At 40.5% G+C, this 25031-nt stretch overlaps 1 protein-coding gene across 1 annotated transcript; it reads left to right on the top strand.

Annotated features, from left to right (window-relative positions):
- Positions 1 to 3252: 3252 nt before the first annotated feature.
- Positions 3253 to 24770, top strand: adra1aa (adrenoceptor alpha 1Aa). The gene is made up of 3 exons (XM_061906765.1): positions 3253 to 3514; positions 6905 to 9412; positions 23696 to 24770. Exons 2-3 carry the CDS (start codon positions 8515 to 8517, stop codon positions 24214 to 24216), a joined length of 1419 nt encoding a protein of 472 aa, XP_061762749.1. The 5' UTR covers positions 3253 to 3514; positions 6905 to 8514; the 3' UTR covers positions 24217 to 24770.
- The last annotated feature ends 261 nt before the right edge of the window (positions 24771 to 25031 follow it).

Below are 25031 nucleotides of genomic sequence, written 5' to 3'. Positions count from 1 at the left end.
TTCACCCTGTTACACTTCTGCTATTTAACAATTGCTTCCTGTAGTTTTTACTGTCATTTTTGACTGTGCATACTTATATATACTTACAGCCTTTAACGCCTTGCATGGCACCTCCCGCCATCAGTGTGTGAATGTGTGTGTGAATGTGTGTGTGAATAGGTGAATGTGGAAATAGTGTCAAAGCGCTTTGAGTTCCTTAAAAAGGTAGAAAAGTGCTACACAAACTCAATTACCTTTTAACCTTTAAAAATAATATAAAAACAATGAAAACACTGGTTGGGCAAACTCCCATGCACCCTCAAGGACCCTGGCGTGAGTATAGAGCTGGTCCACAGTTCCGTGTATGTTGGACTTTGTGGACTTGGAGAAGGCATTAGACCGTGTCCCTCGGGAAGTCCTGTTGGGAGTGCTCAGAGAGTATGGGGTATCGGACAGTCTTATTGTGGCGGTCCGCTCCCTGTACGATCAGTGTCAGAGCTTGGTCCGCATTGTCGGCAGTGTGGGTTGGACTCCGCCAAGGCTGCCCTTTAACGCGGATTCTGTTCATAGCTTTTATGGACAGAATTTCTAGACGCAGTCAGGGCGTTGAGGGGATCCGGTTTGGTGGCTGCAGGATTAGGTCTCTGCTTTTTGCAGATGATGTGGTCCTGATGGCTTCATCTGGCCGGGATCTTCAGCTCTCACTCGATCGGTTCGCAGACGAGTGTGAAGCGACCAGGATGAGAATCAGCACCTCCAAGTCCAAGTCCATGGTTCTCGCCCGGAAAAGGGTGGAGTGCCATCTCCGGGTTGGGGAGGAGACCCTGCCCCAAGTGGAGGAGTTCAAGTACCTCGGAGTCTTGTTCACGAGTGGGGGAAGAGTGGATTGTGAGATCGACAGGCGGATTGGTGCGGCGTCTTCAGTAAAGCGGACGCTGTATCGATCTGTTGTGGAGAAGAAGGAGCTGAGCCGGAAGGCAAAGCTCTCAATTTACCGGTCGATCTACGTTCCCATCCTCACCTATGGTCATGAGCTTTGGGTCATGACCGAAAGGACAAGATCATGGGTACAAGTGGCCGAATTTGAGTTTCCTCCGCCGGGTGGCCGGGCTCTCCCTTAGAGATAGGGTGACAAACTCTGCCATCCGGGAGGAGCTCAAAGTAAAGCCGCTGCTCCTCCACATCGAGAGGAGCCAGATGAGGTGGCTCGGGCATCTTGTCAGGATGCCACCCGAATGCCTCCCAAAGGAGGTGTTTAGGGCACGTCCAACCGGTAAGAGGCCACGGGGAAGACCCAGGACACGTTGGGAAGACTATGTCTCCCAGCTGGCCTGGGAACGCCTCGGCATCCCCCGGGAAGAGCTGGAGGAAGTGGCTGGGGAGAGGAAAGTTTGGACTTCCCTGCTTAGGCTGCTGCCCCCACGACCCGACCTTGGATAAGCGGAAGAAGATGGATGGATGGATGGATGGATGGATGGATGGAAAATAAAAACAATCCTGAGGTGCAAACCTGCAACCCAAAATCGACGATGTGCTACACAAACTTTTTGACTACCACGATGTGGTAAATATTGACACATATCATCCAATCCAATCGTGACAAAATTGTATAATTAATGCACAAATCTACAATTTACAAACCTTGTTTCCATATGAGTTGAGAAATTGTGTTAGATGTAAATATAAACAGAATACAATGATTTGCAAATCCTTTTCAACCCATATTCAATGGAATGCACTACAAAGACAAGATATTTGATGTTCAAACTCAAAAACTAGATTTTTTTTTTGCAAATAATAATTAACTTAGAATTTCTTGGCTGCAACACGTGCCAAAGTAGTTGGGAAAGGGCATGTTCACCACTGTGTTACATCAACACTCAATAAACGTTTTGGGAACTGAGGAAACTAATTGTTGAAGCTTTGAAAGTGGAATTCTTTCTCATTCTTGTTTTATGTAGAGCTTCAGTCGTTCAACAGTCCAGGGTCTCTGCTATCGTATTTTACGTTTCATAATGCGCCACACATTTTCGATGGGAGACAGGTCTGGACTGCAGGCGGGCCAGGAAAGTACCCGCACTCTTTTACTACAAAACTATACTGTTGTAACTAATGGCTTGGCATTGTTTTGCTAAAATAAGCAGGGGCGTCCATGATAACGTTGCTTGGATGACAACATATATTGCTCCAAAACCTGTATGTACCTTTCAGTATTAATGGTGCCTTCACAGATGTGTAAGTTACCCATGCTTTGGGCACTAATACACCCCCATACCATCACAGAGGTTGACTTTTGAACTTTGCGCCTATAACAATCCAGATAATTATTTTCCTCTTTGTTCTGGAGGACACCACGTCTACAGTTTCCAAATATAATTTGAAATGTGGACTCCTCAGACCACAGACAACTTTTCCACTTTGCATCCGTCCATCTTAAATGAGCTCAGGCCAAGCAAAGCCAGCAGCGTTCCTGGGTGTTGTTGATAAATGGGTTTTGCTTTGCATAGCAGAGTTTTAACTTGCACTTACAGATTTAGCAACCAACTGTAGTTACTGACAGTGGTTTTATGAAATGTTCCTGAGGTGATATCCTTTACACACTGATGTCGGTTTTTGATGCAGTACCGACAGGGATCAAAGGTCCGTAATATCATCGCTTACGTGCAGTGATTTCTCCAGATTCTCTGAACCTTTTGATGAGTTTACGGATCGTAGATGGTAAAATCCCTAAATTCCTTGCAATAGCTCATTGAGAAATGTTGTTCTAAAACTGTTCGACAATTTGCTTACAAATTGGTGACCCTCGCCCCATCCTTGTTTGTGAATTATTTAGCATTTCATGGAAGCTGCTTTTATACCCAATCATGGCACCCACCTGTTCTCAATTACCCTGCACACCTGTGGGATGTTCCAAATAAGTGTTTAATGAGAATTTCTCAACTTTATCAGTATTTATTGCCACCTTTCCCAACTTCTTTGTCACGTGTTGCTGGCATCAAATTCCAAAGTTAATGATTATTTGCAAAAATAAAAATAAAAATTTGAACAGTTTGAATATGGGGTGAAAATGATTTGCAAATCATTGTATTTCGTTTATATTTACATCTAACACAATTTCCCAACTCATATGGAAACGGGGTCTGTACAGTAAAAGTGACTTGAAGTTGAGAAGTAGCATACAGTAGTTGTAAAAGTGTATGTTTTTGGGTAGAAGACCAAATAAATAAATGAGCCACGACGTTGCTGGGCTCTGCTAATAAACCAGCTGCGAAGCAAAGACCAGGAAGGAGGGGGCGCCTGTGATGCGTTTGCTTCCCCCCTAAAAAAGTAGGTAGTTGCGCACCTGCGTCTGGGGGTGCGCTGGTGTGGATTAGTTGATGGTGGATGGAGGAGCGCGGGTGGAGTGTTCGTGAAGTGGTCATTGTTAAGGAGCAAGGGCTCGTGGACCCTCTCGGCTCGCGAAGCTTCCTCGGTGATGACTGCACGTGTTTCCCGGTGGGCACAGATATGTGACAACCACAATACAAAAAATAAGGTGAGTCTGATTTGTTTATGTTTTTGTTTTTTTTAACATTGTATAGTGGGGATTTACCTCTGCTTTTTGGATGTTTAATCCGGCATTCATTGCTGCTTTCACGCTGCGCGCCAGAGGAATCCTTTGATCTCACGAGGCATCACTTAAAGAAAAAATAAACTACGAATAAAAATCGACTTTAATGAGCACAAATAATGCTACAAAGTATTTACATCATTATATTATACCACCATATTATTCCATTCGCCAATAAACGGATTTTACTATATTGTAACTGGCTTCACTACACGATATAAAGACATTTTATAAATGGACTATTCTATTTGTATGTATTGCAAATGCCAACTAAAATATCAATGAGACTACGTTGGTCATAGTCAGCTGAACTAAGTTATTTAGCTTCAGAAGAGTCAAAAATAATCAGAAACAGCTCTTCATATAATGAAATGCAGCTGTGCATGATTTAAAACTGAGCTTTAACTCATTTTCTATGCACTCATTGGCTAACAAGATTTGGTGCAGCTGCACTTAGCAGAGATAATGCTCAGTTTTGAGACATATGATTTTACCCAAATGTATGTGCTTTTTGCCTTAACCAAAATATTAGAACAGGGGTGTCCAATGTGCGGCCCGGGGGCCATTTGCGGCCCGCGGGTCAATTTTTAACGGCCCTACGGCACATTTTAAGAATACAATTTAAAAAAATAAAAAACATAATAAGTGGCATAAAAGAGCAAACAGGTGAAATGTAACAAGAAATTGTTGCAATGCTTACTCTTATAACCCAAAGCTGCCATGCAGGCTGTTTCTTTCTTTAAAAAATAATAACAATGAAAATCAATGTCATTTTGAATTATTGACCTATTCAAGGCTTTGATTACGTCATATTAAATATTCCACTTTGAGATATTTTGGGGGGGAAATGTTGCATATTTTGTGTTTTGCCATATAAAAAACTGAGCTGTTTTTTGTTTGTTTTTTAAAAGGGCCTAAAACAAACAAACAAAACATAAACAAAAATAACTGTTAAAATTGACGGATATATCTAAAGTTGATCTCGAGATTATTGTGCTAAAAGTAAACAGTAAAAAAAAAGGTCTGATTTATTTTTTAACACTTTAATGAGTAGGACACTTTTGGATCCCCAATTATTTTAGTGTGATTGCTCAAAAAATAATAATGAATTGAAAATCCAAAATTAAGGCTCCAATTATTATAAAATCTTAAATATTCCACATAAAAAAGTTATTGGGTGAAAATATTGCATATTTGGTGTTTCTTCCATTTTTTTTCCTAATGTTGATCTAGAGATTTAAAACTTGCATTATAATAAAAATTATAATACTGAATAATGACACATTTTTTATATTTTTTTGCACCCAAACCCTTTTGGGTCCCCGGGATCATAACTGAGTGGAGGCCTAAATCTATATTTTTTATACATATATTGGATTTGTTTTAAAAATAAAAATTATGAAAATGGCCCCCGCTTGCCCTGATTTTTCAGTGGAAAAAGTTTGGACACCCCTGTTTAGAAAGACCTCTCACTGTGATGCAATGCAGTTGTATACCTCTGCTACCTACAGCCTCTATAGGATAATTGGCAGTGTCAACCAATACTCAGCATTATTGTCTTTGTGAGGTCAGATTTCTAATACCTATTGGATTTGATTCAAATATGCAGGTGTATGGAATGAGTGAAAATGTGTATGATAGTACAGATAGGATGCTCGTCCTATTGTTTTGACATCGCTCCCAAGCATCCTCACGTTTGAGTAAACAAAGTATTTCTCAGTGTCTATTTTCTCAGGAGGAATAATTTTAATCCTAAAAATGCACTTCATGGATCAGTGCCCAGGGAGGTCTAATGATGGGCATGAGTCCCTTGTTCTGTCATTTAAGGAGGAGTCTACAGCGAGTGACAAACACACACACACACACACACACACACACACACACACACACACACACACACACACGGTGGCCACTGCTGTCCCTGTGTGAGGAGGTGGAGATTGCATCTGAGCCAGAGTGGATGTTTACTCTTCCACTTAAAAATAACTGCAGCCATGGAGTGACCATATGTCTCAAAGTGTCCTCGGTGTTATTGTGAATTCCATTTGGAGCTCAGCAGCGGCTACACATCAACACACAGTTGTGTGTCTGCCAAGTTTGCAAATTCTGTCTTCCCACCATATTGTTGTGAGCTTGTAAACTAGCAGATCTTCATTGGAAAACACACAGAGGAAAGTGGATGATAATTATTTGATTATAAAGCTTGACACATAAGATCAATATAGCCTTGAATGCAATCTGCTAGAAAATTTCTTATCTTTAAGCCCATACCAGGGTTGGTGAAATCAACAGGTGTTTTATGGCTCAATACAATTAATTTAGTCACACTGGCGATAAGAGGCCCATCTAAAATCTTGTGTACCTCAAGAAATAGGTCATTTTTGCAAAATGGAGCACTGGAATCCAAGGAAGCAATCATGTTTGTCAGTGAAAATCGTGTTGAATAAAACATTTTTACAGCAGCAGGGACGGATGTACATTTATATGTACACTGGGAAAAATGATGCTGAAATGAGCTTCGGCAACACCCCAGTGGATAAACATGTACATATTACTTTTATAATCCTCGCTAAAGGCAAAACCCACCTCAGCGCACACACATTTTTTGTAGTTGAGTGGGTGGAAGAAGAGGGATGAAAAGAGGTGCTGCATCTTGATGACCGCTGGATGCAAGCTTAGCCACACCTTGAATGAAGCTAGCATGCAGCAGAACTTATCAGCACCGTGGAGTCCATCAAACACTCTAAAGAGCCTTCTGTGCAGTATTGAGCAGAGATTTGCTGCAAAATGTCAGCCGGTGGTTAATAGTGCGGAGAGTAGAGGAGGGGGCGAGAGACAAGAGGGGACTGCATGATGCTTTCCCCTCTCAACATATATAGATTGTCTGATTAAGCCAAACTGATTTGACCGCTGTATTGATTTTTATGGGGATTATACTTGGCATCGTGAAGATTTCATCAGCATTATCCAATCATATTTTGTGTAAGACATTTGTCTCATTATTTTGTTCAAGCTTTGTAATGGTCTGGTAAGTTTCACTTTTGAGATGGTATCCAGATGACCAAGCAAAGCAGTCAGTTCTGACATTGTTTTCTTTCATCTACAGCCTTTTTGTCGATATGAACAAACTGGAGCTGTAGTCACATTGATCTGCCAGCTACTAAACCTCAAACATTGTCTCTCTCCCCACGGCCATGAAGGATCTGACTCACAGAAAGAGAATAGGAAAACAATGCAAAATACATAGACGAAACAAGGAAGACAGCTTTTGTTTTCTGATGAATGTCACTTTTAATTTCCTCTCTCTTCTCAAAGGTTCTGGATGCTGTACACTGCCTGCCTGCTGTATTCACACTGCAATCAAGAACAGGGATCTGGAATAGGACTACGCACACCGACCATCGTGTCATGGACTTGAATTGTGTCTCTCTGGAATAACACTCTCCATCTCTTACATGGGGGTCACTCGTGCCAAGGGTCCTTCCAAGTGTCCATTTTCTGACACCACAAAACTTTTGTAGTACCTTCGACCAGGATTTACACCCAGGTTTACTGGATCAAAAACCTAGTACACTGACTAAAAGCAAGTCTCATTGGACTCTTATTGCACTGGAAACATCTTTCCAAGGGGTCCCTCCAGCTCGGCACCCAACAGATGGCTTTGTGTTTAACCATCGCTTTCCTGACACCAATTACCAAAGAACTCAGAGTAGTACTCTGACGCAGTTCTACAGACAGTTTTATTGGATTTAAAAACCCTGCACACTGACCAAAAGCCAGGCTCATGGGAGTCTTATCACAATGGAATCATCCGTCCTAAGAGTCCTTCCAACTAGGCCCCCAACAGATGGACTTGTGTTTAACTACCCCACTTCTGACACCGATTATCAAATAACTCAGAGTAGACCTTCAATGCAGATTTGAACCCAGGTTTATTTGGTTGAGAAAGCTGTGCACTAACCATGAGTCAGGCTATTTGTGGGTTTAAAAGTGTCCTAAGAATCCCTCCAACTGGGCACTCAACAGAAGGCCTCCCTTCTCTCTTCCGACACCAATTCGTACAGAACTCTGAGGAGTAGTACCTTTAAACTAGATATAAACCCAAGTGCATTGGGTTGACAAAGCTATACACTGACCAAAAGTCAGGCTCTTTGGGAGTCTTATCATCAGGGTTCTTCAGGTGGAAGGCTAATGTCACTCGTAGGCGTCCCATTCCAATCATTATTCTTCAAGGTCTCTTGCACCTATCCCAAGGGTCTCCTTAAAGGAGCATATCAGTTTGTTCACCATTTACCACACAATTCTGAGGAGTACCTCAGAAAAAAACCTGCACAAGGTTAATTGGGTTTAAAAACATGTTCAGTGTCCATGACAACCAAAGAGTCAGGCTCTTTGACTTGGTAGTAAGATCAGACACATGGCACGGATGCTCGGTCACACAAACTCCCCTTTCCAGTATCAGGCCCATGTTGCTCACAGGTGTGCCAGTGCACCAATCAGCTATCCCAAGCATCCCTCCAAATGGATTATTCCAATTATTTTTCATGAAACTCCAAGATCCCAGATTTTAGAACCATGCTAATATGTTTGTGTGCTCCTATTTACCAGCAGTTTGATGTCGTTTTAGAAAAAATATGCAGAAAACAAGCCACTTTTCCACATCTATTGTCAAAATATACCTCTGTATTATATTTTGTCAGTGTGTTGCTGCATGCATCCTGCAGTTGTATTTGACGCACTGTCATCATAATGGTTCATTTAGTAGAGCACCATCTTTCAAATTATGTTATGATCAGGATGACTAAATGTGTTCATTACCTTAATGGCTTTTATGACAATGTCTTAACATCCCCTATGGTGAAACATAAAATATAAGGTGTGCACACCACAGGACAGAGTCCAGTATCATTGTGGTACAGGCACAGATGGTCCCTTTGCTTCACAATATGACGCTAGCTCCTCCGACTCAAAACTGCTCCAACTGCAGCCAAGTGTTGGCCGCAGAGTTCAGCGTGACTAAGGCTGTGCTTCTGGGTCTGGTGTTGGGAGTCTTCATTGCATTCGGAATAGTTGGAAACATCCTGGTTATCCTCTCAGTAGTTTGCCACAGACACCTGCGGACAGTGACTCATTATTTCATCGTAAATTTAGCAGTCGCAGACTTGCTACTAAGCTCCACGGTGCTACCCTTTTCCGCCATATTCGAGATCCTGGACCGGTGGGTTTTTGGCCGAGCCTTTTGTAATGTTTGGGCAGCTGTAGATGTGCTCTGCTGCACTGCCTCAATCATGAGCCTGTGTGTGATCTCTGTGGACCGCTACATTGGGGTCAGTTACCCCCTGCGTTATCCAGCTATAATGACAAAGCACAGAGCCCTACTGGCTGTCATGCTGCTGTGGGTGCTGTCTGTCATCATATCCATTGGACCACTCTTTGGCTGGAAAGAGCCGGCGCCGGAGGACGATTCCATCTGCAAGATCACAGAGGAGCCGGGCTATGCCATCTTCTCTGCAGTCGGCTCCTTCTACCTCCCCCTTGCCGTTATTCTGTCTATGTACTGTCGGGTGTACGTGGTGGCCCGCAGAGAGAGCCAAGGCCTGAAGGAGGGCCACAAGACAGAGAAGTCAGATTCAGAATTTGTGATACTACGGATCCATAGAGGCAACACAACTGCAAGCGAGGATGAGGCACTTCGCAGCCGCACACATTTTGCCCTTCGTTTGCTGAAGTTCTCTCGGGAGAAGAAGGCTGCTAAGACCTTGGGCATCGTTGTAGGCTGCTTCGTGCTGTGCTGGCTGCCTTTCTTCTTGGTCCTTCCCATCAGTAAGTACCAGCTCTTTCTTATGTTTCTTTTAAAATATTAAAAATACTTCAGCTAAATATATTTTTCGTGTTGTATCTTCATCTGCTTAATCCACTAACTGGCCATACAATTAGGTATGCCTGCAAAATAAAATGGCAGCTAGTAGAGCATAGACCATTCAAACCATGTCAGTCTGACTCTGTCTGACCCTGACCCTGCGGGGTGACAAACAGCAAATATTTTTTCTTTTTTTATCAATGCACACATGTTAAAAGTGCAATTTCAATGTTGACGATGTGCATTTATCAGAAAAAAGGAACAAAGGTTATATCAAGCAGGACAATTGTTATTTATTTCAACTATTTTACCTAAAATATGCATTGAGGCTAGAAAGTGTGTTTTATCTGATTACTCGATTTATCGAACAAACTAATTGATAGCTTTTTCAATCAGGCGACTGAAATAATTGATAGCTGCAGCCCTTATAATATAAAGTTGACACTAACTGACCAACAAAGAAGCTGCGTTGAGGCAGCCACTGCCCCCATTTAACCACAATGCAAGCAGGCTGCAACAAAAAGGAAAATAATGGGGGAAAAAATTCTTCACACAATATTTGCAAAGTTGCATCAGAAAGGAGTTTTTGATATAGCTGTTTTATTTGATCACGTGTACCTAATCAAGTGTTTAAGGATTTTATGTAGATTGGCTCGTATAATCATAGTTCAAAAACCAATGTTGAATACATCCTGCTTTGATTTATACTATTTCAGAAGTAGTGTTATGTTCATGCAATTTGAATGTAATAATTTCTTTAAAATACTAATGCTTTGTACACAAGTAGTTGACATTCACGTTGTTTTCTAAATACAGTGGTACCACAAGAAAAGAAGATAAGAGCTGTCTCTCAGCAAATTATGTTTGAAGTTGCAAGCAAAAATTTTAGTTACAAGCATCTCCGCCATTAGTTTGCGTAACAAATGTCACAGCGAACCCTGTAATCTCTGTCCAAAACATCTGGTCGCTAGCATTAGCTTATAGCTAGAGATCGACATAACTTAGTTTTTCAAGCATGGGAAGGAAAAAAGTGAGTGTGAAGAACAGTGCAGAGAAAAGGTGGATATTATTTATTGAGTTTAGAAAAGAAATCTGGAGAAGTTGCTGATGGTGTGTTTGACGGGGAAGTAGCTGGATGGAGATACTGTAGAAGTACACTCACGTGGGTAAATGCTGTGCATTATTATCAAATTACCTTAAAAAAACTACTGTAGTTGTTATTAATACATTATATTGTATTGTTTTATACAAATTCCCTTATCTAAAAGTGTTTTTATTTTTAAAAGCTATATTAAAATTGCAGTGCTTTGGGTTAGCCAAGCACCAATTCAATTTATTTCAATTATTTTCAATGGGCAACACTGATTTGACATACAAGTATTTCGAGTTAGGCGCTCTGTCACAAAACTGATTAAGCTCGTAAGTCGAGGTACTACTGTATACTGTGAAAAAAACATACTGCAAATGTTCTCCAACACAAAAATGACATCCTTCCACTGGCTTTGTTTAAACCGCATCAGTCTATTGACAGGAAATCTTTGGGATTAGCATCTAAATCTGATGCTTCCTGGAAAGCAAGTTTGCGTGAGATTGACTAGAAGATTTGTACCGACTTTTTGTTATTGTTATCTTTGCTGTATAAAGGCCAATACAGCACATTACACCAAATAGTGTGTTCTTGCCTCGGAAGATTGTATCTTGACATCAACTTTGCAAGTTCAAATCGGTACCCAATTTCCAAAACAGTTTCTAATGCGTGATTCTACTATTTTTACCAATTATTATCAGTGTTACTGTCAGTGGGGAAAATACTGTCAAATCCTTCTATCCATGTTCTATATTGTAACTTGAAAAAATATCCTGTTAAACTGCATAAACTTAACCCACTGTTCATTATTGCTTGATATTGACCACACTTGCAAGAGAGTGGTATCGATCTTATAACTGTACACTGAGTAATTTTTTTCATGTACTATCATGTGAAGGACCGTCAATGTCCTACTTGTCACATGTTAATCAATGCAACCTGGTGCATAGAGTACACTAGAGCACGGGCCTAAGGTCAGTCTACTTTTAGAAAGCTATTTCATTTCGGCATTCATTTATTTTACTGAACCGTTCATTGATTTATATCTCTGGCAGCCTTTTTAAGTGCTAGCTGATTTCATAGTTAAATGATTACATTTTCCTCTCTGCGGGAGACTAAGGTTTAAGTTCATAGACGTCGTACAGCCTCTTGAGCCGCATCATATGGTTCGTAAATGCTTTGACCTGCCCAGGTAGACACATCGTAAATAGGGTCTGTAAATCTCTGTGATAGCTTATAGCCTGCAGTGTTCACCTGTCTGTAAACAACAGTGCAAACATCAGAGCAATGCCTCTCTCTCACAGTGAATATAGTGTCAATCTCCCGTCCTCTGACCTTTGGGTCTCTATCCCATTTAATCACAATGCCAGCAAAGGGACAGCTAGACAGAGCCATCAAACCCTTGACAGATTTTATGATGTTTTCTTCAAAAACACCCTCCTTGATGAAGACAAGCTAGGGACAATCACACAGATCACCAAGCATGTTTGACACATTCAGTGGTGCGACCAATGAATGAAAGATTTGCAAATTAATTAGTGTAGGAACAGCGTGACTGATGTACACCATTACAGGCGGACAAACGTTTTGACAAATGTTATGAATCATGAGATTTTCCATTTGCAAGAAAGAGCAATTACGGGACATTTTGGGCTCAGTGGACCTCACGTCCCACCACCATCACTCACACTCCAAATGAAGGAATATATTTAGATGTTTTTATTCTTTTAGAAGCTGACCTTAACTTTACTTTGTAACCTGCTGAGATGTCCTGTTGCACTCAATATGGACGATATACAGTATCACGGTCAGGTGGCAGAGGAGTATATAGTAAATTGGGGGCCCAAGCAAGACCTTGTCATTGGGGCCCTTCACAAAACAAAGACAACTTGGTATTTTATCGTCTTGTATGAAACTACTACATTAAGGGGGAACTGCACTTTTTTGGGAGTTTTGCCTATAGTTCACAATAATTATGAAAGACATGACAATGGATGGATTATTTTCTCTAATGCATTCTAACTTGTTGGCCCTGCGATGAGGTGGCGACTTGTCCTGGGTGTACCCCGCCTTCCGCCCGATTGTAGCTGAGATAGGCGCCAGCGCCCCCCGCGACCCCAAAATGGAATAAGCGGTAGGAAATGGATGGATGGATTCTAACTTGTAAATAAAACTTAGCTACTCTATTTTGCCCATAAAATCCAATAAATTATCAATCAATCAATGTTTATTTATATAGCCCCAAATCACAAATGTCTCAAAGGACTGTACAAATCATTACGACTACAACATCCTCGGAAGAACCCACAAAAGGGCAAGGAAAACTCACACCCAGTGGGCAGGGAGAATTCACATCCAGTGGGACGCCAGTGACAATGCTGACTATGAGAAACCTTGGAGAGGACCTCAGATGTGGGCAAACCCCCCACCCCCCCTCTAGGGGACCGAAAGCAATGGATGTCGAGCGGGTCTAACATGATACTGTGAAAGTTCAATCCATAGTGGCTCCAACACAGCCGCGAGAGTTCAGTTCAAGCGGATCCAAGACAGCAGCGAGAGTCCCGTCCACAGGAGACCATCTCAAGCGGAGGCGGATCAGCAGCGTAGAGATGTCCCCAACCGATACAGGCGAGTGGTCCATTCTGGGTCCCGACGAGCGGTCCATCCTGGGTCTCAACTCTGGACAGCCAGTACTTCATCCATGGTCATCGGACCGGACCCCCTCCACAAGGGAGGGGGGGACATAGGAGACAGAAAAGAAGCGGCAGATCAACTGGTCTAAAAAGGAGGTCTATTTAAAGGCTAGAGTATACAGATGAGTTTTAAGGTGAGACTTAAATGCTTCTACTGAGGTAGCATCTCAAACTGTTACCGGGAGGGCATTCCAGAGTACTGGAGCCCGAACGGAAAACGCTCTATAGCCCGCAGACTTTTTTTGGGCTCTAGGAATCACTAATAAGCCGGAGTCTTTTGAACGCAGATTTCTTGCCGGGACATATGGTACAATACAATCGGCAAGATAGGCTTAGATAAGATTACCATTCAAAAACTGCAAACAATACCCCATTTACATTTTGTGACTTGAATATTAACCAAGTATTAGTGATATTGTTATTATAAGCACTAACGCAGACAAACTATAACGGCTGTTTCTCACCATCTTGCTCCTTGGAAGTTTATTGTAGATCATAAATCATGCCTCTCACCTGGACATGAGACGTCTGAGTCGGTATTCTGAGGAGTTGGTACATTTTGACAGCCAATTAGGACCCAAAACAGGTGAGGATGACACGAAAAGACACTTGCCCCCCGAACTCCGCCAACACCATTTTTTCATGTGGGTTATGAGTCATTCTTCACCTAAATTGGAATATATGAACATCGCAGCAGTCGGCATCCTAATGACAGCAGACCTAGCACAGTAAGTAGTGTTTTATTATGTTTGTTGGCTCTCATATAGTCTGCAGTGAGTTATAGTCAGTGATGAAGAACAAAAAAAGCAAACATGATGTATTTTTTTAATTAATGTGCCGCTTATGCTTAAAATGATCAAAATATGTAAATTTTTAATGTTATTATAAATGCGCCTGTCACTAAATTACGTATATACTTACAGTACATCATGTATATAAAACATCAATAGGTGTTTGGATGTTTTTTTAAAGAGCTTTACAGGCCTATTTGCGCAGCTCCTATAGGCTCCATTGTAAACTGACTTTTGATCACATTTATTTAATATTTAGAATGCAAAAAAAGAAAAATAACATAATCGTCATGTCTTTCATAATGATTGTGAAAGACAGGCAAAATTCCCGGAAAATTGCAGTTCCGCTTTAGCAAAGATTATCACTGACCCCAACGCTTTTGCTTTAATTGATGGGAACAATAATTGCCATTTAACCTCTAGTGCAGGGGTGACAAAACTACGGCCCGCGGCAGCGTCTTTAATGTGCCCGCGAGATGGTACAAGTTCAATAAACAATTGTACACACACATATGTGTACCTATGTCTTATAGAAATATGACATAGGTACATCTGGTGAATTTTCATAAATTCACCAAAACCTCACCGTGGAGTTATTGAGTCTGTTTAGCTGATTGGAGAGCTAGCCTCCGCAGCTAGTGGGTCCATGATGATGACTTTTCTTTCGTTTGATCAGCCGTTTTATTGCAGTGTGACAGGCCCCATATGGAAACAATTAAGGTATGTGAATAAACAAAATATTTCGTACTGGTATATATTGCGGCTTAAAAAACAGGTGGGAAAAAGAGAGCTCTCGACGGTGGCCATGTTTGAACCAGGAAAGAGACTTCCTATCACACTTCTATCTTATGCTATAACTAATCAAACCCTCAGTTACAACATTTTACCATTTTGAGTGGCTTAATATGCTCATATTTATGATGAAAAGCATCACTCTCAAATCTGTTCTCTTCGCGCCAACAGAGTTGTTCTGGTCTTGCTTCCGAAATCAAGTCAAAGCATTTTCTATGTATTAAGTGCAAAAATTGAGCAATTGTTTCAAATAAAAGAACATTTTATTACAGTGATCGTTTTTCTGAGATGTTTTGGGGCCTGTTGGATCCTTTTGTTTTTTGTTTAAAAATTACATACAACAGCTTTGCTGCTTGACAATGTGGTATCAGCATGATACAGTGCAGTTTGCAAATCACAACAATATTTTAAGGTTTTACAACGGAAGTTATAATTGGTCATTATTATCTTTGTTTTGGGAAACTGAAAACACAGCTCTTTTGGTGGATGTCATTATGTTGCGCGCCTGTGCCTAACATTACAATGAGAATAATCACATATCCACTTGTTCATCTCTAAAGGATTGTAAGAAAACATTGCAAGCCATCTAATTGTAACTTCACGTGCATCATATCCTTTAAATAGTCTATTTCACACTAGACTCAATTATTTACAAAGCATGAGTAATTCTGTTATTGATTTACAGGGGCTTTTTTCATTTCATGCAGTGGAAGATGCTGACACGCATGACTCTTGATAGGGACAGGTGATTAAAAAACACACACACACACACGTTCATGTTGTCCCTGGGGCTCTGTGTGAGCCAGCCCTGATTTTAAAGATAATGTGAATCATTCTACAATTATAATCTGACTATATTGATAAGCAAAGGTAATATAATGCTGACCAAGTGGCCAAAAAGCACAGCAGCTGAAGGATTTTATTTGAACAGCGGGTTTTTTTTTTAACACCAAAGTAGAGGAAATGGGAGTGTTAGTGTTTGCTTGGACATAGACTAAATCTGTAATGCTATACAAGCTTTACAGTAACTACTCTAAAGAATATATAAGTTTATTGTGGGGATCGACAGATTATTGGCGCACATATTCATCATTTTTCAAGTATGTCTGTATAATCCTTTTTTATTGTTTTTGTCAAAGTTAGTTGTTGACGAACCCCAAGATGCAGAGATGGAGGCAGGCATGGAGTGAGAAAACATGATTTAATTAAATACTATGACAAAACCAAAAGGGTACAAACAAAGCGCGCACGAGGCAGATAACAAACAAAGAGAGCTAGCATGGAAACTAGAAAATAAACGGAGCTTAGCATGGAAGCTAGCAAAAACAAATAGTCCTAGCGTGGAAGCTAGCAGGTATTGAGCAGGAAACAGAAGTCGTGCATATAATATAAAAAAAACTTGGAAGCAGGGAACAAAAGGCAGTAAGCTAAAAACCGCAATCAAATATAGCTTACCGCAACGCTGCGTTGACAAGACAAGATACGACACAACAGGTAGCAACGACAAGAGCGACATGACAATCCAATAATCCAGCACTGACTGGAAGACAAAGTAGGTACAAATAGGAGCAGGCTGATTGACACCAGGTGTGGCCAGGTGCCAATCAGCCGCAGCTGAGGTGAAAACAGCGCACAGGGAAAAAAAACAGGAAACAGACAAAATAGGAGCGCTGACAGGAACTAAAAACAGGAAATACTAAACACACAGAGGAAAAACTAAAACACAAAGTGTCAGTGGCAAGCCTGACAGTTTTTTTGTTTTTTATTTGTAACTACAACATGACTAAATCAGCAAATACAATTAGTGATTAGTGATGGATAGATAGTATTAGCCAGTGCTAAAGTACTAGATCTTTTGCCTTGCATGAGAAATTTTTGGTTCCAAATATCGGTTATCAACCTCCTTGACTACTGATAATCTGTACCGGCCCGGAAAAAAACATATCGGTCGATGTCTAGTTTTTGTATATAGGATCCTCTCTTGAGAACATAACCTTTAAAATAATATGGTTGCTGAAATGTGACTGGTGGGGTCGCTAGGCCCATTTTAGGGGGACTCAAGTGGCCACAATATGAGTTTAAATAAACGATAACATAACCTTTTATTTTGGACTTAAATATGATCATGGGGACGGCGTGACGCAGTGTTAGAGTGGCCGTTCGCAACCCGAGGGTTCCTGGTTCAATCCCCACCTAGTACCAACCTCGTCACGTCCGTTGTGTCCTTGAGCAAAACACTTCACCCTTGCTCCTGATGGGTGCTGGTTAGCGCCTTGCATGGCAGCTCCCTCCATCAGTGTGTGAATGGGTAAATGTGGAAGTAGTGTCAAAGCGCTTTGAGTACCTTGAAGGTAGAAAAGCGCTATACATTTATCATAAATTTGTCAATGTCCATTTACTTCATAATGTGAAGGTGGAGAGATGGTCATTATCCAATCCATTTCATTTGTTCACAATGAAAACAAACATATCACAGAAAATCTGGTTCCGGTTTTCCCTAAGCCTCTTTTTCAATCCATTCTATTTGTTTATGTAGAAAACATCCATAGAAATACTTTTTAAAATGGTAGTTTTGGCAAGCTGCACTTTCTACCTTCTAAAATACCAAACGTAATTGCACGTTTAAATTGTTATTAATCGCGATTTAAAAAATGATCACTAGCATGAGTACTTTTTTACATAAACAGTGAATACATCCTGTTAAATTGTAATATACAGTGGTACCTTGGTTTTTATTCGACCAACTTTTTTCACAAGTTTTTTAAAATTGGTATTCATTATTGTATGATCAAAGATTGTGTAACAAATCTCGTCCGTGTAACCTTTCACAAAATCGAGGGCCCAAAAAAAGCATCCTTGGGTCAGTGACTTCAGCGAATGGCTGGTAGTTTTGAGACAATACAGATCAGGGGTGTCCAACCTGCGTCCCGACGGCGCCTTCAGTTTGACCTCATGAGTTTAACAGGGAATTTGGCCCTCAGTTTTCTCAAATTCATTTCTGATATCTGATTGCTGGACGTTAGCCGCCATCGATTGATTGAACTGATTGAAACTTTTATTAGTACAATGCGCAGTACAGTACATATTCTGTGCAATCGACCACTAAATGGTAACACCCGAATTAAGTTTTTCAACTTGTTTAAGTCTCGGGGTCCACGTTTATCAATTCATGTGGAAAATGTGAGTAAGTCAGGTCAACAAACATGAATCGTGCGTTAAAGTGAGGATTGCACAGAATTCACTTGTATGACCCAATCCAAACAACCTTCCCTCGTCATGGCAGGAAAAAAAAGCAACCAACACAAAAAGTCAACATACATGGTCACACATAACACAAACCGCTTACTGAACTTTGTGGATAATATAAAAATCGTCCACACACCATAAAAAAAATCTAAATTACATCCATTTAAATGCATGATTGGGAAAAATGCAAAACACTCCAGATTGATCAATTTTTGGTACAAACCCCGTTTTCATATGAGTTGGGAAATTGAAGTTTAATGTAGATATAAATGGAATACAATAATTAGCAAATCCTTTTCAACCCATATTCAATTAAATGCACTATAAAGACAAGATATTTGATGTTCAAACTCATAAACTTTATTTTTTTTTGCAAATAATAATTACCTTAGAATTTCATGGCTGCAACACGTGCCAAAGTAGTTGGGAAAGGGCATGTTCACCACTGTTTTACATCACCTTTTCTTTTAACAACACTCAATAAACGTTTGGGAACTGAGGAAACTAATTGTTGAAGCTTTGAAAGTGGAATTATTTTCCATTCTTGTTTTACGTAGGCCTTCAGTCGTTCAACAGTCGTATTTTACGCTTCATAACGCGCCACACATTTTCGATGGGAGACAGGTCTGGACTGCAGGCGGGCCAAGAAAGTACTTGCACTCTTTTTTTTTTATGAAGCCACACTGTTGTAACAAGTGCTGAATGTGGCTTGGCATTGTCTTGCTGAAATAAGCAGAGGCGTCCATGAAAAAGAAGGCGCTTAAATGGCAGCATATGTTGTTCCAAAACCTGTATGTACCTTTCAGCATTAATGGTGCATTCACAGATGTGTAAGTTACCCATGCCTTCGGAACTAATGCACCCCCATACCATCACAGATGCTGGCTTTTGAACTTTGCGTCGATAACAGTCTGGATGGTTCGCTTCTCCTTTGGTCTGGATGACACGATGTCGAATATTTCCAAAAACAATTTGAAATGTGGACTCATCAGACCACAGAACACTTTTCCACTTTGCAATAGTCGTCCTTAGATGATCTCGGGCCCAGAGAAGCCAGCGGCGTTTCTGGATGTTGTTGATAAATAGCATTCGCTTTGCATAGTACAGCTTTAACTTGCACTTACAGATCTAGCGACAAACTGTATTTAGTGACAGTGATTTTCTGAAGTGTTCCTGAGCCCATGTGATGATATTTTTTAGAGATTGATGTCGGTTTTTGATCCAGTGCCGTCTGAGGGATCGAAGTTCACGGTCATTCAATGTTGGTTTCCGGCCATGCCGCTTACGTAGAGAGATTTCTCCAGATTCTCTGAACCTTTTGATGATATAATGAACCGTAGATGTTGAAATCCCTAAATTTCTTGCAATTGCACTCTGAGAAACGTTGTTCCTAAACTGTTTGACTATTTGCTCACGCAGTTGTGGACAAAGGGGTGTACCTCGCCCCATCCTTTCTTGTGAAAGACTGAGTATTTTTTGGGAAGCTGTTTTTATACCCAATCATGGCACCCACCTGTTCCCAATTAGCCTGCACACCTGTGAGATGTTCCAAATAAGTGTTGATGAGCATTCCTCAACTTTATCAGTATTTATTGCCACCTTTCCCAACTTCTTTGTCACTTGTTGCTGGCATGAAATTCTAAAGTTAATGATTATTTGCAGAAAACAAATGTTTATCAATTTCAACATCAAATATGTTTTCTTTGTAGCATATTCAACTGAGTATGGGTTGAAAAGGATTTGCAAATCATTGTATTCCGTTTATATTTACATCTAACACAATTTCCCAACTCATATGGGAACGGGGTTTTTACATTTTAGCTGCTTGGTATTTCTAATTAATTACAGAACTTTAAGGAGGTCGTCACAAAAGTAAAAAAGGTATGAGAGTAGAAAATTTCACATACTCTTCATATCCATGTAGTTTAATTATTATCATACATCCATTATATTAATATAACATATATATTTATATATATATATATATATATATATATATATATATATATATATATATATATATATATATATATATATATATATATATATATATATATATATACATACATACATACATACATACATACATACATACATACATATATATATATACATATATATACATACATACATACATACATATATATATATACATATATATACATACATACATACATACATATATATATATACATATATATACATACATACATATATATATATATATATATATATATATATATATATATATATATATATATATATATATATATATATATATATATATACATATATATATATATATATATATATATATATATACATACACATATATATATATATATATATATATATATATATATATATATATATATATATATATATATATATATATATGACTTTACATAAAGTTGGCCTCAGGCCAAACATTTTTTTGCCCAATGCCAAGTAAGCTTTTAATCATCTTTATTACGTGTGTGGTATATTAGTTCATAGAGTGCACACAGAACAATCAACAAGTCAATGTCTGACTCCTTTCTTTGTGTAGAAGCAGGATCTAATAACTACTGTGCTCCCTGCGATGTTCATGCTCTATTTACATGATGAGGGGTTCAAGCGCACTGTGTAACTCTGTGTGCGGCGAAAAGGCTTTCAAGCAAAATAACCTATTATGGGCTTAAACATTGTTAGTGAAATGTAATAAGTGTACTAACTTTTGTGAGATACTGTGTATGGTTGTTATAGCTTCGGGAAACAACAAATGTAATGCCCAGCACTCTATACATTTACGTAAAAAAACAATAACAGTAAATCTTACAGTAAAATTTATAGTACAATGTCAAAATATGTGGTATGTGCATACAGCAAGGAGATGGGTTTTAGCACCGGAGGAGAAGGGGGTTTATTGCACATACAGACTTTGATGGAGGTTTATTGCACTTCAGTCAGGGTATTATTGTTGGTGTGTACTTCACTGCACCACAGTATGAAAGTCAGTAGAAGTTAGGCAGTAGGAAGTATAAAAAGGTGACTTTAAAATGTAATGCACTGTATTCTATGTGTACACATGTACACAAGACTTGCTACTATTACACATGATGCACATTTCGTCTGCTTCTGTTCTTAATCACGACATGTTGTTGCATAGACAAAACTCAAGTGAAGCCAACTGCTTGAACACATTTTGACATCTCATGACTCCTTTCACTCCAAAAAGACAACTTTCGAGGGTACCAACAATAATTCAGCAGTTTTTCAGCCCAGCTGGGGATAAATGATGGAGTTATACTGTGAGGCACAAGTCATTTGCTCCCAAGCCTTATTCTCTCTCTTTTTTTCTATCTATCTCTGTTTTCCAATATCATTTTTCACCAGCCAGTGTTTGACATCTTCCGCAGCGCGTCCAATAAAAAGCCTTTCACAAGAAAGCTTCTCCCCAATGACCTGGGATAGCTGACAGATGGATGGACAGGCAGATTGACAGATGGATGTCTGGAATATTCTCTTTTTAATTGGCAGTTTTAATAGTTTTTGCTGTATGAAATTTTTACAAATACATTGTAAAGTAGAGGCTGTACTCCAGGGGTGTTCAAACTACTTCTCGCGGGCCAAATTCGGCCCACCGGCCCCTTCAATTTTGCCCACGTGACGTCGTGACTTCAAAAAAACCATCGCACTGCGGAGTGCTTTCAAATTAATCGTAAATACCTGTCCCTGAATGATACATATATGCTGACACAATGTGGTCAATGTGAGGAAATAAGTACAACGCCCCTTGAAAGTACTTCAAAATGGTAGCACAGCATTTAGTTGTATGACACAGTCCAAACAACATTCCTTAGTCATGGTGCAAACAAATATATATCATGCAGCTAACAAAGTTCAACACACATGGTCACACATAACACAGCCTGCTCACTGAACATTGTGGATATATTGAAAAACTCCTAAACACCATGAAAAATTTCAAAATGACAACATTTAAATCCATTAGAGTGCTTGGTGGGAAAAATCCTGACCCCACCGCCACGGGTATGTTGGCTATCTGAGAAAAACCCTGTAGTTACAGTATAAATAAAATTTTCGGAATGAAGTAGTCATATTTTTTTAGTTAGCACATGCCTAGAAATATTTAAAAGTGAATTTAAAGCCAATGGTTCAATTAATTCTGTTTATAACTTTTATGGACAGAATTTCTAGGCGGCGTTGAGGGGTTCCGGTTTGGTGGCCGAAGGATTAGGTCCCTGTTTTTTGCCGATGATGTGGTCCTGATGGCTTCATCTGGCCAGGATCTTCAGCTCTCACTGGATCGGTTCGCAGCCGAGTGTGAAGCTACCGGGTTGAGAATCAGCACCTCCAAGTCCGAGTCCATGGTTCTCGCTCGGAAAAGGGTGGAGTGCCATCTCCGGGTTGGGGAGGAGACGCTGCCCCAAGTGGAGGTGTTCAAGTACCTCGGAGTCTTGTTCACGAGTGGGGGAAGAGTGGATCGCAAGATCAACAGGCGGATCGATGCGGCGTCTTCAGTAATGCGGACGCTGTATCGATCCGTTGTGGTGAAGAAGGAGCTGAGCCAGAAGGCAAAGCTCCCAATTTACCGGTCAATTTACATTCCCATCCTCATCTATGGTCATGAGCTTTGGGTCATGACCGAAGGGACAAGATCACGGGTACAAGCGGCCGAAATGAGTTTTCTCCGCCGGAAATAGGGTGAGAAGCTCTGCCATCCAGGAGGAGCTCAAAGTAAAACCGCTTCTCCTCCACATTGAGAGGAGCCAGATGAGGTGGTTCGGGCATCTGGTCAGGATGCCACCCGAACGTCTCCCTAGGGAGGTGTTTAGGGCACGTCCAACCGGTAGAAGGCCACGGGGAAGACCCATGACACGTTGGGAAGACTATGTCTCCCGACTGGCCTGGGCTTCCCTGCTTAGGCTGCTGCCCCCGCGACCTGACCTCGGATAAGCGGAAGAAGATGGATGAATGGATGGAGGGACTCTCGCTGCTGTGTTGGATCCGCTTTGGACTGGACTCTCGCGACTGTGTTGGATCCATTATGGATTGAACTTTCACAGTATCATGTTAGACCCGCTCGACATCCATTGCTTTCCTCCTCTCCAAGGTTCTCATAGTCATCATTGTCACCGACGTCCCACTGGGTGTGAGTTTTCCTTGCCCTTATGTGGGCCTACCGAGGATGTCGTAGTGGTTTGTGCAGCCCTTTGAGACACTAGTGATTTAGGGCTATATAAGTAAACATTGATTGATTGATTGAATTAGAGGCACTGAATACCCGTCAAAATCCGATTAGTTGATAAATCGTTCAGATAGTTGATGACTAGTCCACTATCAAAATAGTAATTGGTTGCAACACATATCATGTCGTTGGTGTTTTACATCTAAAACCGTAATTATTCTCTATAAAATTTGTTTCGTGCTCATATTTTTGGGGTGTCTGGAACACACTCGGTATTATTCCTGATAGGAAAAATTGCTTTGGTTTCAGTAAAAAAAAAAGTTAAAAGGTTGGCTTCCCAATGTATTCCAAACTGCTACACCTACTTAAACAATCAAGTTGGGAAGTCTACAAAAGGCTTTTTAAGAATGTTTGTTGACGCTGTGACTCGTGCTGTGTTCCTCCAGGCTCCATATTCCCCGCTTACAGACCACCAGACACAGTGTTCAAGATCACCTTCTGGTTGGGCTACTTCAACAGCTGCATCAACCCCATCATCTACCCATGCTCCAACCAAGAGTTCAAGAAGGCCTTCCAGAGTTTACTAGCAGTTAAATGTCTGAGAGGCTCTCCCCGACAGCATCATCATCATCATCATCTAGGCCTGAACCCAACACCAAGCCACAACCAGTGCCTGACTCTGAACCTTGCTGACGGGGGTGCATCCTGTCGGCTCAGCCCCTCCTCCCCAGTTGCCCTTTCCAGAACCCCGTCCTCCCGGGACAGTAGGGAGTGGAGGGTTTTATCGGACGGTCCCACTGGGGGGAAAGTGGCCAAACTGTGCAGTAAAAGTGTCCGGCGGAGCTGCTGCTGCATCCGCAGTGGTGGGAGGCCCTCACAGGAGGAAAACTGTGCCCCGGCCCCTCCAGTCCTTCCCATCATTAAAATCCATCAAATGTCTTTGTCGGATAAAGGGGAGCCTGTATAAGCACTGTAGTCCATCAGACATGACTTTAAAAAATCCTGTCATACACACGTATTGTATATTACTGTTTAATTGCATGATGAATACTGTACGGCACCACATGACAACACATGTGTATTCAGTTACCATCCCCATGGTATGAAAAACTAAAAATACAACCCATCCAAACTTGAAGTCCATATCTCTGCATCTTCTCACAAATTATTCAGTCTATCCAGGAATCCCCGTGAACTATGTACGGCCTCGCAACTTTGTTCAATGCACAATTTGGCCAATCAGCGTAATTTTCGCCAAACTAATTTGTCTCTGAGCAACAACTTTTTAATCAAAACTTGTGTTTATTTATTGTGCAAACAAAGTAGAACCAACAAACAACATGTAACATTATATCAACTCTTTATTGCACAAACAGCACAAATGATGTCTTCCAGCTTAGCTCAGACCTGATTCTTGTTCCCGTCTACATCACTAAGCCTTCTGGCTTTGGGCGACTCACGCTTCAAATACGATTACGATTCAGGAAGTACAATTCGATTAAAACGTTATCGATGCATCTTTAATTTGTTTATTTTTACAGTTTTTACAATTTTATTTTATTTTCATAATTACTGTATTTCCTTGAATTGCCGCAGGGCATATAGTATGCACCTGCCTTGAATTACTGCCAGGTCAAACTCGCTTCCCAAAATAATTAGCGCATGCTTAGTATTACCGCCTGGTCAAACTTGTGACGTCACAAGTGACACTTCCCCTGTCATCATTTTCAAAATGGAGGAGGCTGATTTCAATACCGGTAATTTGAAATCGCATAAAGGGAA

Source organism: Nerophis ophidion, linkage group LG07 (genome assembly GCF_033978795.1).
Source record: "Nerophis ophidion isolate RoL-2023_Sa linkage group LG07, RoL_Noph_v1.0, whole genome shotgun sequence".
In the NCBI taxonomy this organism is placed as follows: domain Eukaryota; kingdom Metazoa; phylum Chordata; class Actinopteri; order Syngnathiformes; family Syngnathidae; genus Nerophis; species Nerophis ophidion.
This window is presented reverse-complemented; position numbering and strand designations above follow the sequence as displayed.